The sequence below is a fragment of the Episyrphus balteatus genome, chromosome 1 (assembly GCF_945859705.1).
Source record: "Episyrphus balteatus chromosome 1, idEpiBalt1.1, whole genome shotgun sequence".
NCBI classification, from domain to species: Eukaryota; Metazoa; Arthropoda; class Insecta; order Diptera; family Syrphidae; genus Episyrphus; species Episyrphus balteatus.
Window position 1 is genome coordinate 106,381,370 of NC_079134.1, and position 16,749 is coordinate 106,398,118.

At 31.6% G+C, this 16,749-nt stretch overlaps 1 protein-coding gene across 8 annotated transcripts in view; it reads left to right on the forward strand.

Moving 5' to 3' along the window:
* Positions 1-16,749, forward strand: part of LOC129907536 (protein hu-li tai shao) — a 229,736-nt gene that overhangs the window by 67,285 nt on the left and 145,702 nt on the right. For all 8 annotated transcript variants that reach the window (XM_055983813.1, XM_055983812.1, XM_055983817.1 and 5 more), the window contains 2 exons: positions 1,465-1,945; positions 2,006-2,741. In XM_055983813.1, coding sequence (XP_055839788.1) covers positions 1,465-1,945; positions 2,006-2,741 — 1,217 coding nt within the window. The remainder of the gene's footprint in view (positions 1-1,464; positions 1,946-2,005; positions 2,742-16,749) is intronic.

The following is a 16,749-nucleotide window of genomic DNA, read 5'->3' on the forward strand; positions in this document are numbered from 1 at the left end:
AAAACAAAATCTTGAATATTTTAAAAACGGTTTGAGCTACAAAATTTATATACAATTATAAAGTGATTTTTTTTAAATGTCTACACTGGCCTGGTCAAACCGGAAGTGCACTTCTTAAACTTTAAGTTGAAATAAATGACTGGGTTGCGCTACAAAATAAATTATAGGAATTTTGTAGTGACCTCTTCAAATAGTTTTTCATATATTTGCTACAAAATTAATTTTTGCGCAACAAATTAACATTTAATTAGCTACAATTTTGGGCATCAAAATCAGAGCTAGATTCTATCCAGGTATCATCGGGGCATTTTAGGAAGCCCGGAGGAGTGTGGACTTTTGACATAACTTTCCTTGGCCTGGCTGCGTCTTTTGTGGGACTCGATGTCCTTGCAAAATTGCCGCCAGGCCGCTCTTTTGGTATAGGTAGTTCGATTTTTGTATACACTCTTGCTGATTCTTAAGAGATCCCAATCAGCGGGGTTGTTGCTATTTTTAGCTCTGTTGTAATGCCTCCTTGAGTTTTTCCTTAGAACGGAAAGCTCGTTTGACCACCATGCGGAGTTGACTCTGGGTAAGGGGTATGAGCTTTCATTCGCATTGATTACGCTTGATGTAAGTTCATTTACAAGTTCTTCTATAACTTAGCTGTTCAATAGTGATTGACTAACATACCTACCCAACGATGAGACCTTAATTTTATTATTATAGGGTTCGCAGTTAGTTTTCCTGGGGTTTCTGAGTATCATGCCTTATTTGAAATGTTATCATCCTGTGGTCTGAGAATGTAACATTACTACACACTTTCCAGTCACTTATCTCAATAGAGTCAGAGTTCGTGGAAAGGGTTACATCAAGCACTTCTTTCCTATTTCTGGTAATGAAGGTGGGTTCCTCTGTTATGTATCACAATATTGTTTTTAATGATAAATTCAAAAAGTGACTCACCTCTTGTGTTTATGTCTGTACTGCCCCATTGCAGATGGTGGGCGTTTGCAACGCAGCCTGCCAGAAGATCCCAACCATTCTTACCGACCTCTGCTAATAACTCGTTAAACGCTGTTGACGGTGGAGGGCCCGGTTCATCACCTGGCATGTAGTTGGATGTTAGGATCAGGCGCTGGGCCGCTTCTCTTTAGCGTTTTACCGTCGTCATTACTGCGCTATAATACCCTATGATAGAGCAAGGTCTAGTGGCTAACAACTTTACAACTAACCGAACGGATGAAATGCACTTATTCTTCATAAGGATATTCTTGGAGTTTTTTGAAACTATGTTTAAATGGTTGAGGCTGGGTTCAAAGCCAGAACCTCTGGCGATACAGTTTAAATCATTAATTCTGCACCACTTGCGTCAGCTTTTTTTATAGCTGTGAAAAAAGAAACTGACTCACCGATAAAAAATATTTAGATTAAGTGTACATTGAAAAAATTAATAACATAATGTCTCTTTATTTTTCATATTAGGATATGAGAGAAATGGAGCGTCGCAAACGTGTAGAAGCCATCATGGGTTCTAAATTGTTTCGAGAAGAATTAGAACGCATTGTTGACAGTCAAATTCGAGAAGGTGGATCATCCGGAATATTGCAACAATTGTCCGATATCGTTGGGATTCCTACATCGCGTGTTGGCAACGTTTTTAAAAGTTCCAACTGCGTCCTACCAATAAATGATATTCGAGGTGTTGAATCTATGGGCTATTCTAAGGGTGAAAAAATACTGAGATGCAAATTGGGAGCTTCGTTTCGCCTGCTAGATGTTTATGGTTGGTCAAATGGTTTGGGCGCTCAGATCACAGCTCGTCTTAAAGTTGACCAAGAATTATTTTTGGTTAATCCATATGGCCTATTGTTCCATGAAGTTACGGCTTCCTCGCTTAATAAAGTTGACATGCAGGGCAATGTCGTTGAGCAGGGAACGACTAATTTTGGAGTAAACAAAAGTCGTGAGTTAATTTTTTTAAATTATAAAGCTTGAATTGAGACTTATTTATTATCGATTGTAGATTTTATGTTACACTCTGTCGTCCATGCTGCCCGCCCAGATATCCGCTGTGCCATTTACATCGGTTGTAATCCAGTTGTTGCTATTTCATCACTTAGAGTAGGTCTCTTGCCATTAACATATGATTCTGTAGTGCTCGGCGAGATCTCTACACATCAGTACACCGGTTGCCTCTCAGATTCGGAAGAAAGAGAAAAACTTGTTCGTAACTTAGGTCCTGTATCAAAAGTAATGTTGCTAACAAATCACGGAGCACTCTGCTGCGGTGAAACCATTGAAGAGGCATTCTTCACTGCCCATCACATTGTACAAGCATGTGAAACTCAATTAAAGCTACTGCCAATAGGCGTTGATAACTTAGTCATGATTCCCGACGAATCCCGAAAAGCAATTTATGATGCATCACGTAGACCACCTGAAGACATTGCTGCTTTTGAAAAAAAAACAGTACTTGGTGCAACCGCATCCGAAGATGCATCAACTGCGGATGAATCGCAGACAGAAAATAATAAGGATACAAACCATAAGATGCTGCAACAGCCCAAATGGCGTGTTGGTGGTGCTGAGTTCGAAGCTTTAATGCGTATGCTGGATAATGCTGGTTTTCGAACTGGTTACATATATCGTCATCCCTTGATTAAATCTGAACTGCCTAAGCCGAAAAATGATGTTGAACTTCCACCGGCTGTATCATCTTTAGGTTATTTACTCGAAGAAGAAGAACTTTATCGGCAAGGGTAAGATCAAACTTAACTTTTTTTATTATTAAAGGTAAATCATACACATGCGATTTTGGCCGCGATGTACTTTTCCAAATTTAAAAAAATAAAGAGCATAATATACAGCGACGTATATTGGAAAAAAAAATGTGTGCGATGATATAAGAAAACGTTTACTTTGCTATACATGATAATTTTTTCTGTTAACACTAAAAACTTTTTTAAGGTCTTCATTTTTTCGGAGAAATGTTAAGCTTTGTAATTGCGTTTAAAAAATATTTCCTTGCTCAGGTATTTAATTTTGAAGACTGTTAGTTTTCTTGCTCATAATTTTTAATTTGGGATTTTGTTTTGCCGGAAAATTAGTTAATGTTATTGAGTTTTATTTCGGAAAAATTATAGGCAAAACAAAACAGTAACAATAATAATAATAATTTTTGACTTTGTTCAGGAAATGTCCATATTCATAGTTCTTTCATAAGCTGTAACTTTCTTGCTTCTAAGATAGCCTGAGGTTTATCTTATTCATAGACAATTTAGACCCACTTCTAAATCATTATTTTTTGACGTGATAACGTCTTATAAATCGATGAACCATGGCAGCCAACACAAAAAAGTGACGCCATTTTCTAACGTTACACTCTCGCACTTTCGCAGTGCGGCAAAAAATTTCAATTAAAAATTAAAAATAAACTATTAGAGATACAAAAATCTTCTATAGCTTATTTGAAAGATAATCACCTAAAGCTTAATCCAAATGAAGGATTTTTAAAAATTCCGTCATTTAATAGGGTAAACAGGGGTAAAACGGAAAGATGAAATTTGGGAGAATTGATTTTTTTTTTGCTATAGATAGATGAGATTAATTTAAGAATAACTGCATTTAAGAAAAAATTCTAAAAAAAATTGAAACTAAGCTATAACGTTTTGTTTGAACGTTGTACAAGTGTTGGGGCTATGCCAAATTATGATTTTGGGTAAAGGAATTTTTTTTTGAAAATTCTAAAGATGCCAGGTGAAAGATAAGGGAAAAAAAATTAGGCGCCTGATACGGATTTATTTCCAACACTCTGCGTTTCGAAATATGAATTTTTGAAAAACACCTTGTTTTTTAGGGGTATTTTTGGGTAATTTTTTATTTTTAGCTTTTTTTTTGGAGCGTTCAAAATATCTCAAACTTATAAGACATATAGGTTTTGGCCTATGCATACATGTGCAAAAACTTGGAATCGTTTAGTGAGTTTTGACTGGATAACGGAAGAAACAAGTTTTAAATAAACACGTTTTTTTTTACCGTTTTTAACCGATTTTCACCGTTTTTTATTTTTATCTTTTTTTCGGGAGCGTATCGGAATCCCGCTTTTTAAAATCCCGTTTTTCGAAAATCCCGAAAAAAAAGTTTCAAAATCCCGTATACTAAAATACCGATTTTTTAAATCCCGTCAAATCCCGTTTTTTACAAAATACATGCTTAATGCATAAATAAAAAAAATCATAAGAAATAGACAAAAAATTAGTAAAACTAATTTTTTTGCATCGTAAAGCCCACAGAATATGTACCTACAACACATTATGAAAACAGTATTTCTTTTATAAAAAAAAAAAACATAAAATGATTAAAACCTTAAATTGAGTTTACAGGTAAAAGAAATTTTATTTAATTAAATATTAAAACTGTTGAAATGCATCCAAATATATGTTGAAATATAATTAAATGATTGATTTTGCAATCAAAACTAGTTGTTTTATTTTAAAAAATCGCGGGATAATAAAAAACTAATTTTTTTGCATCGTAAAGCCCACAGAATATGTACCTACAACACATTATGAAAACAGTATTTCTTTTATAAAAAAAAAAAACATAAAATGATTAAAACCTTAAATTGAGTTTACAGGTAAAAGAAATTTTATTTAATTAAATATTAAAACTGTTGAAATGCATCCAAATATATGTTGAAATATAATTAAATGATTGATTTTGCAATCAAAACTAGTTGTTTTATTTTAAAAAATCGCGCGATTTTTTAAAATAAAACAACTAGTTTTGATTGCAAAATCGGGATAATAAAAAACGGTATTATAAAATTCGGGATTATAAGAAACGGGATTATAAGAAACGGGATTATAAAAAGCGGGATTATAAAAAGCGGGATTATGAAAAACGGGATTTTAAAAGCGGGATTTAAAAAAACGGGAATATAAAAAGCGGGATATCGAACCCAACCCCTTTTTTTCTTTAATAGATACAGGAATAAAGTATAGCCGTGTTTTATTGGTACTCAGTATTTTACTGAGTAAACATTTTATGATGTAAACAACAAGAAACGATTACTTTTATTTATTATTAATAATTCTATAATGTTGAAGAGTCAAAAATGTACATATAAGTTGAAAAACAAATTTTCTCTGTAAACCAACAAATACAAAACTTTTGTTTATCCTTAGCAATCATTTGTTGTTGTTTCCCGTGCAAAATTTTACTGAGCTTAGTACTGAGTTACCAATAAAACACGGCTTATATGGAGTATATGACTACGACTATATGTGTGCGATTATTTTCGTAAACACAATTTTGAGATAACGGTAAAATAAAGTTTTAGAATTCAACAGATTATAACTTATAACAAGAGCAGATAGAAATTTTATTAAACTTTTATGAGCATCCTGATTCAATTACCTTTCATTTGGTATATCATACATAACGGTAGACTAACTACAAGCTACACAATGTTAAATCAAGAAACTTGCGAAAAACCTCAAAACACCAGTGGAGATCTGTTGTCCCCCGAACAGCCACCAGTGTGGAAAGTACCGTAACCTCAGTCTGCAAATTCGACATGGTTGACTTTGAAAAATTCTAAATTCTCTTGCAGACAGCTTTGAAATGAGATTGATACGTCATATGAAAGGTGAAATAATAAGATTTCACATTGTATAAAATTTTTTATAGGTTGTCAAACAAAAAAATTGATTCCATAGCCTGAGAACATAAAAATAAATGTTTTTTTTTGCTTTTTTTAATGAAATTTGATCAAAGTCAAAAAATTCTAGCTCTTTTTGTAGATGTTTCATAGACCTGATCGATATATATATTTTGAGCTAAGACAATAAGCTTTCAGATGGCATAACATTTTGTATAGGTTGATGGGGAAAAAAATGGAATTAATGACGTGAGAAGATAAAAATTCATGTTTTGTTTTGCTTTTTTTGATCAAAATGATTGTTTTCAATAAATTATTTTTATACTTTTTGCGCATTGTAAAAAATTAAAAATGGGTTTCTTCTTAAAAAGAAATAGTTGGCATTTAAATTGCATATTTTTTTATAAGCTTTTAAAATAAAAATATTAATATAATGAGAAAATAAAAAAGGTATTTTTTTTAGCTTTTTCTTGTAAATTATCATTGTTTGAAATAAGTAAACGCTTCAATTGACTCATTTTAAACAAAAGCACACAACCTGTTTTCTGACGACGTTATCACGTAAAATCATTGTCCGTAAACCGGCTTTACAGACAACCTCTTTTTTATGAAAAAGAGCTGCTTCTAACCTGAGTAATAACTTTAGACTTCAGTCTAAGTTTGAATTGCTTTAAAAATATGAGTATGAATATGGCCCATAGTGTTTAAATAACTAATTCTTAGAAAAAATAACAAAAGACCCATTCACGAGTTTACCAGAAAACTCATACATTTTATGATACTTCCTGCATTGGGTCAAGTGAAAATATATTCGATACAAAAGTTGTTGATCTTTTGTTACCTACAACTTTGCCATACAACTTTTTTCCATAGGACTTGTAGTTTTGCCGGAAATCGAGATAAACCATTTTTGACCATTAAAAACTCAACCCACCCACTTTCCGAGCTCGGCTCGCCCGTAATTCATAGGCTACTGATTATGTCTTTTAGAAAGGAACTAAGACGTTCACGGGTTTTTATTGCAGGAATCGTTCAATGGGTTACAAAAGAAAATAAAACCGCGGAGTGCTATTAATGAGAAGGTGAAAATTGAAGATAGGGGTGCAAAAGCTCCCTTTTTGGTTTTTTTTTCAATATATCTCGTAAACGAAGCAAAATTTTGAAATATTGCTCTTAACACTTTTTGTAGAGAATTAAATTTCCTATAACAGTAATGTTTTTTAAAAATTGATAAAAAAATTTCCTTACCAAAACAGTCAAAACAATCATTAAAAAAAATTAAAAAAATCGATTTTTTGAGTTTTTTTTTTTTTACTTTTTTGGCTGTGTCTCTGAGAGATAGATATTAACATTGCTCTTATAAAAGAAAAGAGATTAAATTTCCTTCAAAATGCTGTGCTTTTTATTTTTTTCATTGAAAGCTAACCGAAGTATGGCCATTTGAACCTATATTTTTTTTCGCATTTTCAGTTTTACTCAAGTAAAAAAGAAACATTTGAGGGGAAAGTACGATAACTTAGCAACCAAGAATTGATAGCGGTTTTTATAGGACAATTCCTGCAATAAAACCCGTGAACGTCTTAGTTCCTTATTACCCTGTTTTTTTTTCGACATAATCAATAGCCTATTATTTTTCCTTTCATATTTATCATATTCACCTCCTTTTCCAATAAGTTTTATCCTACTATGACTTTTTTTACTTTTTATTGTTTTTGAAGGCTTCGGCACTGGTCTATAAGCGCTAATGAATTAAAATACTTAATTTAGTAAATAGGTAAATAAATAAGAGCGAAAAACATAAAAAAATATGCCTATATGCTCTCATGCAATTACTCTTACACAAAGCTCGTTTTAAAATCGTTAGCTTGTTCACAGTGCTGGGAATCTTAAGACAAATTAAATTTATTCTTATTTTTAAAATAATGTAAAAAAAAAACAATCTTAATTCATATCGGTATTCGAACCTAGGCCGGTAGGTGTAAAAGGCATCAACTCTTTTTTTTGTCTATTTTAAATTAGTTTTTATTTTTCATCATCTTAAAACTATCTTAAACCTAGACAAAAATTCATAAAAACTAGTCTACTTATCAATTACTTACAACTAACTTAATGGCCCTTTACGGGCACTCTAAGTTATACTTAATTTTTCTTAATACTTATGCTTTTCGGCCTTAAAAACTATTTTAATTCAAGTAGTATTTCAAGGTTTTATTTTTTCCAAGAAATAATTTATAAAAAAAACTTGGATTCTGGTCAATATTTTGTTTATTTTAAAACTTAAAAACTAATATAAACTACTTAAAAACTAGAACAGCCACAGCAAGCAATTTTGTTTTTTTTTTGTTTTTTTTTTTTTATTTTTTTTATGTTTGTATTTTTTTTTTGTGTTTTTTTTTTTATTTTTTTTTTTGTGCCACCCCGACTGTCCCCACTTAAAACTAAACAGTTAAAACTATGTAAGCCGGCCAAAGCATAGAAAAACAAAGACCTTATCCTAAAATGAAGCCTCAAAAGACCCTAGATAGTCCCGAAACCCATGCGCTCCAAACCTACCATAGTACGAAAACGAAAACTTTAAACGTGTTTTTCTCGAAACTCGTTTTTTTCCGCGCCGTGCAACGTACCTCAAAAACTAATAAAGCTATTGACGTGAAATAAATTGCAAATTACTAATTGCATGCACATTGCATGAACCTTAAAGTTCAATAAAATTTTTACAATAAATATTTTTTTTAACAATTTGTTTATAAGAAAAACATTGTGTTTTTTCGTTTTTTTGGTCTCTAATTTTTAATTTACACTTTTTTTTTTACTAAATTTAGGTTCATGTAATGCGTATAAATATATTTTATTGGAAAAAAATTTCTTTTTTGATTATAAATAATTTTCTGGACCTGGGCATTGCACTGCGCAAACTCGAGGCGTCAACTTTAAAGAGCTGTAGATCCGCCATTTTGTTTTTCTTTTTACTTCAAAAACATTTTATTAATACTTCATAATGTCAATAATATCATATACTTTTCTATATTTCAATAAATGCTTTCGGGTTTCAAAAAAAAAAAAAAATTATTCAAAAAGCTGTCGTCCATTTCCCCCCTTAACATAACAACTATTCAAACTACATATTACTAAGCCACCAAAACTGGTTCTCCTGTTTTACCCTATCGGACACACTCCTATTGAACCGAAGACCCCCTTCTGCGCCTAATGCGAGGATGTCACGGTCATACAGCAATCGCCTGTCCACGGTTCTTCGCCGGATGTGGTAGATTAGCGGAGCTTCAAATCTATCCTGTACAAGCCACCGACTGTCTAAATAGAGGCGGAATATAGCCCCTTAAACACACACTCTTGAAGTATTCGTCGTTAGGGTAGTAAGCCTTAAAAATATAGCTATTTGAAGAGGCCAACGCTCTTGAAACGTGGCCACGAACAAACTTCAGCATAAAGTTATCAATTCTATTTATGTTGGCCCTATTGTATAAAACCTCATTGGAAAAGTAATGCGTGTAGATAATCAGGCAACGTCTAAGACACTGGCTTTCAAACACCCGAAACTTTTCCATTTGAGATGGAGCAACGTTGAACCACACAGGGCATCCATAGACAATAATCGCCCGGATGAGGGCCATGTAGCAAATCACCTTAACCCTGGTGTCAAGCCGATTGCTGTAAAACAGCCGTTTCGTCAAAGCTAAAGTTCCTCTAGCCCTGGCCAGAGCAGCATCCATATGTCTACTGAAATATAGATAATAAAATTTGGTCCGAAATAGAATCGTTTCTGATTTCTGAAAGTTGATTTTTAACTTCCAGTCATCACAATATCGCAGAATTTTGTCAAAGTCACGTTGCAAGAGAATTCTGATGACCTCAACTTTTGGAGCTGTTCTGTACGCAATTAGATCGTCGGCATACGCAATTGCCTGAGTTAGACTTCCTATCAGATCGCTTGTGTTAATTCTAATAGTACAGGTAAAAGAGGCATTTAAAAAATAAAAAATTGTTACACTCATGAAACTTGGCAAAAAGTTTGCTTTTGGGATAAGAACCAAGTACAAAAAAAGTCTATAAAAAAGTTGGGTGAAGGGTGTTGTTTCGCGGACAAGAGGCAGGGGGTGGAGGTCAAAAATATACTGAAAAAAATTGTTTGTCGAATATGATCATATGACAAATGTTTTCAAGGTATTTTTTGATGACATTAAAAAAAGTCAATACGATTGCTCTAAGAAAAGTTATTGCCGATTAAAAACAAGGGTGCTTGTTTTTTGACTTCAACAGGTAAAATATAACCGAAACCCATGTGAAAAACATGCTACACTGATAAATTTCGGGATGAAGGTTTTAGATAAAGCAAGGACAAAGGATTCATAAAGTTCTTTAAATTATTTTTGGCGAAAGGGTGTTTTTTTATGGGTTAAGTTGTGTGTGAGAAAGGTATCATAACAGCTGACTTACATTTTATTAATTTTTAAAACTTGGTGTAAAAGTTTTGGTTGGTATAAGAATTAAGAATCTATAAAGTGTACAAAATTATCTTGAGTTGAATGGGTGTTTTTTTTAAGAAATGATGAAATTCGGAATTAGTAGCACAAAAACTGGAATTAGTACCAATGAAAATTGGTAAAAATGTTTCATTTATAACAGGAACCAAGAACCCAAACAGTCTATATAAATATTTTAGGTGAAAGGGTGTTTTTTTTTTTTTGAAATAGGGAAAATCCGCGATAAGTCCCATAAAATCAATGGTATAAAAGGTACCCTTACAAAATTCATTAAATATGTTCCCATAGAAATTATGAATAAAGCAAATCTATAATTTTTTTTCATGTGAAAGGGTGTTTTTTTTAGGTGTAGAGAAAATATGGGTATATTTGAAAAAGTGTGTAATACTAGAGTAATATTGGTGGTACCCTATTGAAATTCGGTAATTATGTTACTTTTAAGATTAGAAACAAGAATCTAAAGGGTCTATGAAAACATCATGGTTAAAAGGGTGTTTTTGTGAGTGGAAACAGAAAAGATGGGTCACCCTAATGAAAGCAAGAATAAAGAGTTTTCATAAAAAAAATTTACGTGAAATGGTGTTTTTTTTTAAAGAGACAGTAAAATCTGTAATTAGTCCCAAAAAGCTAATAATGTAATAATTCATTTTATTTTTGGTTTTGATGACAAATTAAACGTTTATACTTAAGTTCTTAGACGTTTTACACAAATCATTGGCTTTTTGGAACCAATTACAGATTTTACTGTCTCGAAAAAAAAACACCCTTTCACCTAAATTTTTTTTATGAAAACTGTTTATTCTTGCTTTCTATACCAAATTCAATGTTTTTACCAAATTTCATTAGGGTGACCCATCATCTTTGTTATCACTCAAAAAAAAACCCTTTTAACCATGATATTTTTATAGACACTTTAGATTCTTGTTTCTTATCTTAAAAGTAACAAAATTGATGAATTTCAATAGGGTACTACAAATATTCTATATATCTATATCCTAAAAAAACACCCTTTCACATGAAAAAATTTATGGTTTTATTGAAAAGACAACATTTTTAATAAATTTCGTAAGGGTAACTTTTACACCATTGATTTTATCGGACTTATCGCGGATTTTCCCTATTTAAAAAAAAAAAAACACCCTTTAACCTAAAATATTTGTATAGACAGTTTGGGTTCTTGGTTGCTGTTATAAACGAAACATTTTTACTAATTTTCATTGGTGTAACAATTTTTTCCGAATTTCACCATTTAAAAAAAAAACACCCTTTCACTCAAAATAATTTTGTACACTTTATAGATTCTTAATTATTATACCAAAAAAACACCCTTTCAGCAAAAATATTTTTAAAAACTTTTTGAATCCTTTTTCCCTGCTTTATCTATAACCTTCATGCCGAATTTCATCAGTGTAGCATGCTTTTCACATGGGTTTCGGTTATATTTTACCTGTTGAGGCCAAAAAACAAGCACCCTTGTTTTTAATCGGCAATAAATTTTCTTAGAGCAATCGTATTGACTTTATTTTAATGTCATTAGACTCAGCATCAAAAAATACCTTAGAAACATGTGTCATATGATAATATTCGACAAACAATTTTTTTCAGTATATTTTTGAGTTTCATCCCCTCCCTCTTGCCCGCGAAAAAAACACCCTTCCACCCAACTTTTTTTTATAGACTTTATTTATCCTTGGTTCTTATCCCAAAAGCAAACTTTTTGCCAAGTTTCATGAGTGTATTTTTTTTTATTTGTAATTTCGTACTTATTTCAAAAGTTATGCTTATTTTAACTTTAACTCCAACCTCGATTTCACAGAGCACATAAACCTGATTGTAAACAAGTCCAATTATATGTTAGGTTTTGTCAAGCGTGGGTCGAAAGAGTGAAAGGACCCTTACGTTACATTAGCTCTTTACAACTGCTTAGTTCGCCCCCACTTAGAATACGCATCTCAAGTTTGGACACCTTTTTATAGCATCCATATAGAAAGAATAGAATCAGTCCAACGTAATTTTATTCGTTTTGCCTTAAAAGGCTTACCGTGGACGGACGGACCCTTTTAACCTTCCTTCCTATGAGCATCGAATCAACCTACTGCAGATTCAAACCTTGTCTCAAAGAGGAGTTAATAACGACCTTGTATTTATTCATCAACTTATAACGGGTGTAATTGATGGGCCTGGGCGTCAATTCCCGATCTGTGAAAATGTGAAGTGATAAGTTTTATCACGTTTTCATAATAAATTCGATTCTTGATTTGTGAAACAAATGTCTAAATATTTTCACATGATAAATTACACAAGTCAACAACGTTTTTGGTGCCGAGATAAAGATATACTTTTCTAAAGGTTTTTGGTGTGCTGAACTCAAATCTGAAGTCAAAAACATCCTAACAGCTACCGTTTTTGAAATATTACCGTTAGAAGTTGCAAAAATTACTACTTTTGAGGTTATGCTTTTATGTGAAGAAATTTCTTTTTAATACAATTTATTACGGTAAGAACTATTTTCCTTCTTTCAAGAATTTTTTAAATCTTTTCGATATCTTTTTTATTGTTCGAGATATCGTCAGTTTTATGGCTTATTATAATGAGGCATATGCATAAAAAAAAGTAATTACTAGTAGTAAAAGGTTTATAGTAAATACTAGTACTACTAGTAGAAGCTGAAAATAATAGTATTTACTACATTCGGTATGCATAAACCTTAGCTTCTACTAGCTATTATAAACTAGTAGTAAATACTGGATTCATCCCAGTAAATACTACTAGTTCATCTGAAAGTAATAGTATATACTAGATACCTACAGTGACGAGCAAAAGTGGTCAAATGTGTTGCCTTTTTCGAAAAAGTTGTTTAAAACTTAGTGTTCTTTACATAAATTAAATCGTTTTTATTTTATTATTTTTCTATATTATGCCACCATTAATTTTCCTGATTAAAATTTTAAAAAATGCTTCATTGTCCAAAAATGGAGAGTATCATATTGGTATTTGGACTTGACCAATTCTGCTCGTTTTGGAAAAAGGCTTTTGTTTCAATATATTGAGTGTACTAGAATTAATTTTTACCACTTTTAACCACTTTTAACAATGCCTCGAGATAGGATCTATCAATCTGTGAAGAAATAATTTTAAAATTCGGTCGTATTTCAGCTTAATGGAAAGCTCAAAGCTCATCGCTTTTAGATTTGTGTTTTTTTACTGCGCTTACAATTTCTTCAAAAATTTCAACAGATTTTCAGCCAAAATGGGTCAGGGCCTTATGCTGACTACGCAACTGTCTGAAATTTCTGATTTTCGAAGCAATATTTGACAATTTTAAAGGTTTTGGTGGGGTCTTCATCTAGTTGAAAAATGATATCACACGACACGGAGTCTTCTTTTGCCAAAAAAAACTTGTTAAATTGTACCGTTTTATATCAAGATAGATTTTCCTCTTCATCATATCTTCAAATTTTATCAAAGGTCGGGAACTCCCCCCAAAAACTCAAACAGAACATCACCAAACCTTTTTTCAAGTCAAAAATCGTTAGGTTAGATGAATTTTTACTAAAACTTTTACTAAAGCTTTAACTAAAACCACAAAAAGGAATCAATAACCAATGGGAAAAGGTGATTGGATTGACGAGAACACAGAAGAAATAGAATGCAAATCTAGTTACTATCCAAAACTGGAAAAAACATTTCAGCACTATCAAGTTTATAGAACGGACATAAATTATTATGGACTCAAGAATATTTTCCGGTGTTATCTTGTGGATTGCTAGCTTATTTTGAAAAAATAATGAACAAGCAAACCTATCCTGATATAAAACGAAACAATTTACCAAATTTTTTGGCAAAAGAAGATTCCGTGTTGTCTGATATAATTTTTCAACTAGATGAAGACCCCACCAAAACCTTTAAAATTGTCAAATATTGCTTCGGAAATCAGAAATTTCAGAAGTTGCGTAGTCAGCATAAGGCCCTGACCCATTTTGGCTGAAAATCTGTTGAAATTTTTGAAGAAATTGTAAGCGCAGTAAAAAAACACAAATCTAAAAGCGATGAGCTTTGAGCTTTCCATTAAGCTGAAATACGACCGAATTTTAAAATTATTTCTTCACAGATTGATAGATCCTATCTCGAGGCATTGTTAAAAGTGGTTAAAAGTGGTAAAAATTAATTCTAGTACACTCAATATATTGAAACAAAAGCCTTTTTCCAAAACGAGCAGAATTGGTCAAGTCCAAATACCAATATGATACTCTCCATTTTTGGACAATGAAGCATTTTTTAAAATTTTAATCAGGAAAATTAATGGTGGTATAATATTGAAAAATAATAAAATAAAAACGATTTAATTCATGTAAAGAACACTAAGTTAAAACAACTTTCTCAAAAAAGGCAAAACATTTGACCACTTTTGCTCGTCACTGTACGTGTTTTGACGTCAGCTAAGTTCGGATGCTGTATTGAAGAGGAGTTAATCCTGAGTGTAAATCTCAGTTTGTGTATTGATTGGTCTTGTGGGGCGTCCGCCATTTTGAAAAACGCATAAGTCTCAATATCTAGAGAACGACTGTTCGACAGAAAATTTGCGAGCACTTTTTATATTGGAAATATAATTATCTTTCATTCTTTAGTACATCATCTTTCTCTAGGAGTTATACTTTCAGAGTAAGAGAACCGCAAAGTATCTCATTTTCATTTCAAGTTGGTATTTAGAAACTTGAAAAATTAGCAGTAAATACTAGAAAGTAAAAGTTCGTACTAGTTTTTTATGCATACCAAAACCAGTATTTACTATAAAAATTCATCCAAAACTAGTAAATACTATTCTTCTAGTAAATACTACCTTTCCAGCATTTACTATGTTTTTTATGCATATGGAAAGTAGTAAATACTATTAAAATTTACTAGTAAAAGCATATGCTACCTTTTATGCATACGGCTCATAATGTATCACATTTTCATCTCCTTTTTTGATAAATTAAGCCATAAACACTTACTTCATTTTAAGATATCTCGCGCAATAAAAAAGATATTTCGAAAATTTAAACGGGTCTTGTGAGAAAAAAAATAGTTCTTATAGAAACCGTTATGATTTATATTTAAAAAAAATTTCTTCAAATTAAGGCATAACACCAAAAGTAGTAAAAAAACGTTTTTTTGTATTTTCTAACAAAAATATTTCTAAAACGTGAACTGCTAGGATATTTTTGACTTCGGGTTCGAGTTCAGCACACCGGAAACCTTCAGAAAAGTATATTTTGGTTCTTGTGGGGAAAATCTTGTTAACTTCAAAATAAGTCAAAACACGATTTTTTTAACTTTCAAACGGTAATATTTCAAAAACGAGAGCTGATAGGATATTTCTGACTGATTCTGATTCAATTCAGCACATCAAAAACCTATAGAAAAGTATATTTAAGTGCCCGCACCAAAAAAAAATTAAATTTTGTAGACCAGTGTTATGTATCACAACCCAATATTCTTGTGAAAAATAATAAACAAATAAAAAACACAATTAAAAAAAAATAAACAATCTCAACTACACCGGATTCGAACTTAGGCCAGTAGAGTAAAAGGCAACCGCCTTACTCACTAGGCTAATTCGGATTTGTTTAACCTAGCATACAGTTATTTATGTTAAAAAAAGTAAACGGTGAAGAAAAAAATAAACAATCTCAACTACACCCGGATTCGAACTAAGGCCAGTAGAGTAAAAGGCAACCGCCTTACTCACTAGGCTAATTCGGATTTGTTTAACCTAGCATAGAGTTATTTATGATAAAAAATGAACGGTGAAGAAAAAAAATTTTTTCTTGAAAAAAAAAAAAAAATATCTGCGGTAAACAGATGACAGTTGTAAGTTTTTTTCCGCAAAAACAATGGGCTGCACATTGTTTTGCGAGAAAAAAAATCGTGGTGAATACAATTTTTTTTCGATTTTGGTTTACAGCTGTGGTGAGTTAAAAAATATTTTTTTTCGGAAAAAAATCTAGAAAAAATCTCTCCCATAAGAAATGAATTGTTTTTTTTTTTTTTTGCTATACTTAGCTTTATTATGAAAACTTTTGTTCATACAAGCTATTTTTTTTCAAAAATGAAAGTTTTTTTTCCATTTAATACATTTAAGTACACAACTTATCACATTGAGTTTGAGAATCGCATAAGGGATGCCTGTGAAGTCATAAAATGAAAATACGCTGTGAAAATTGAAATGATATTATTTTTATCACTTCACAGTTTCACATATCGGGAATTGACCACCTGATCTGCTTAGTTCTATTAATTTTAACTACCGAAGAGGTGCATATAACTTTCGTAGTTTAGATTTAATAAAATTACTCCAACACCGTACTAATTATGATATGCATGTGCCCTTAACACGCATTTGTAAGCTTGTAAATTTGAATACTAATATGTTTGATTTTAATATTAATAAAACTAGTCTGAAAAAAAAAATACTAAAAACCAGTGTACCACGCTTATAAACTTTTTTTGTATTTATGTTTAATGTTTACTGATTTTTTTCTCATTTAATGTATTTATACCTAATTTTATGTATGTACACTCAGTCACAGTATACACCCCTAAACTTTTTTTAACCAAGAC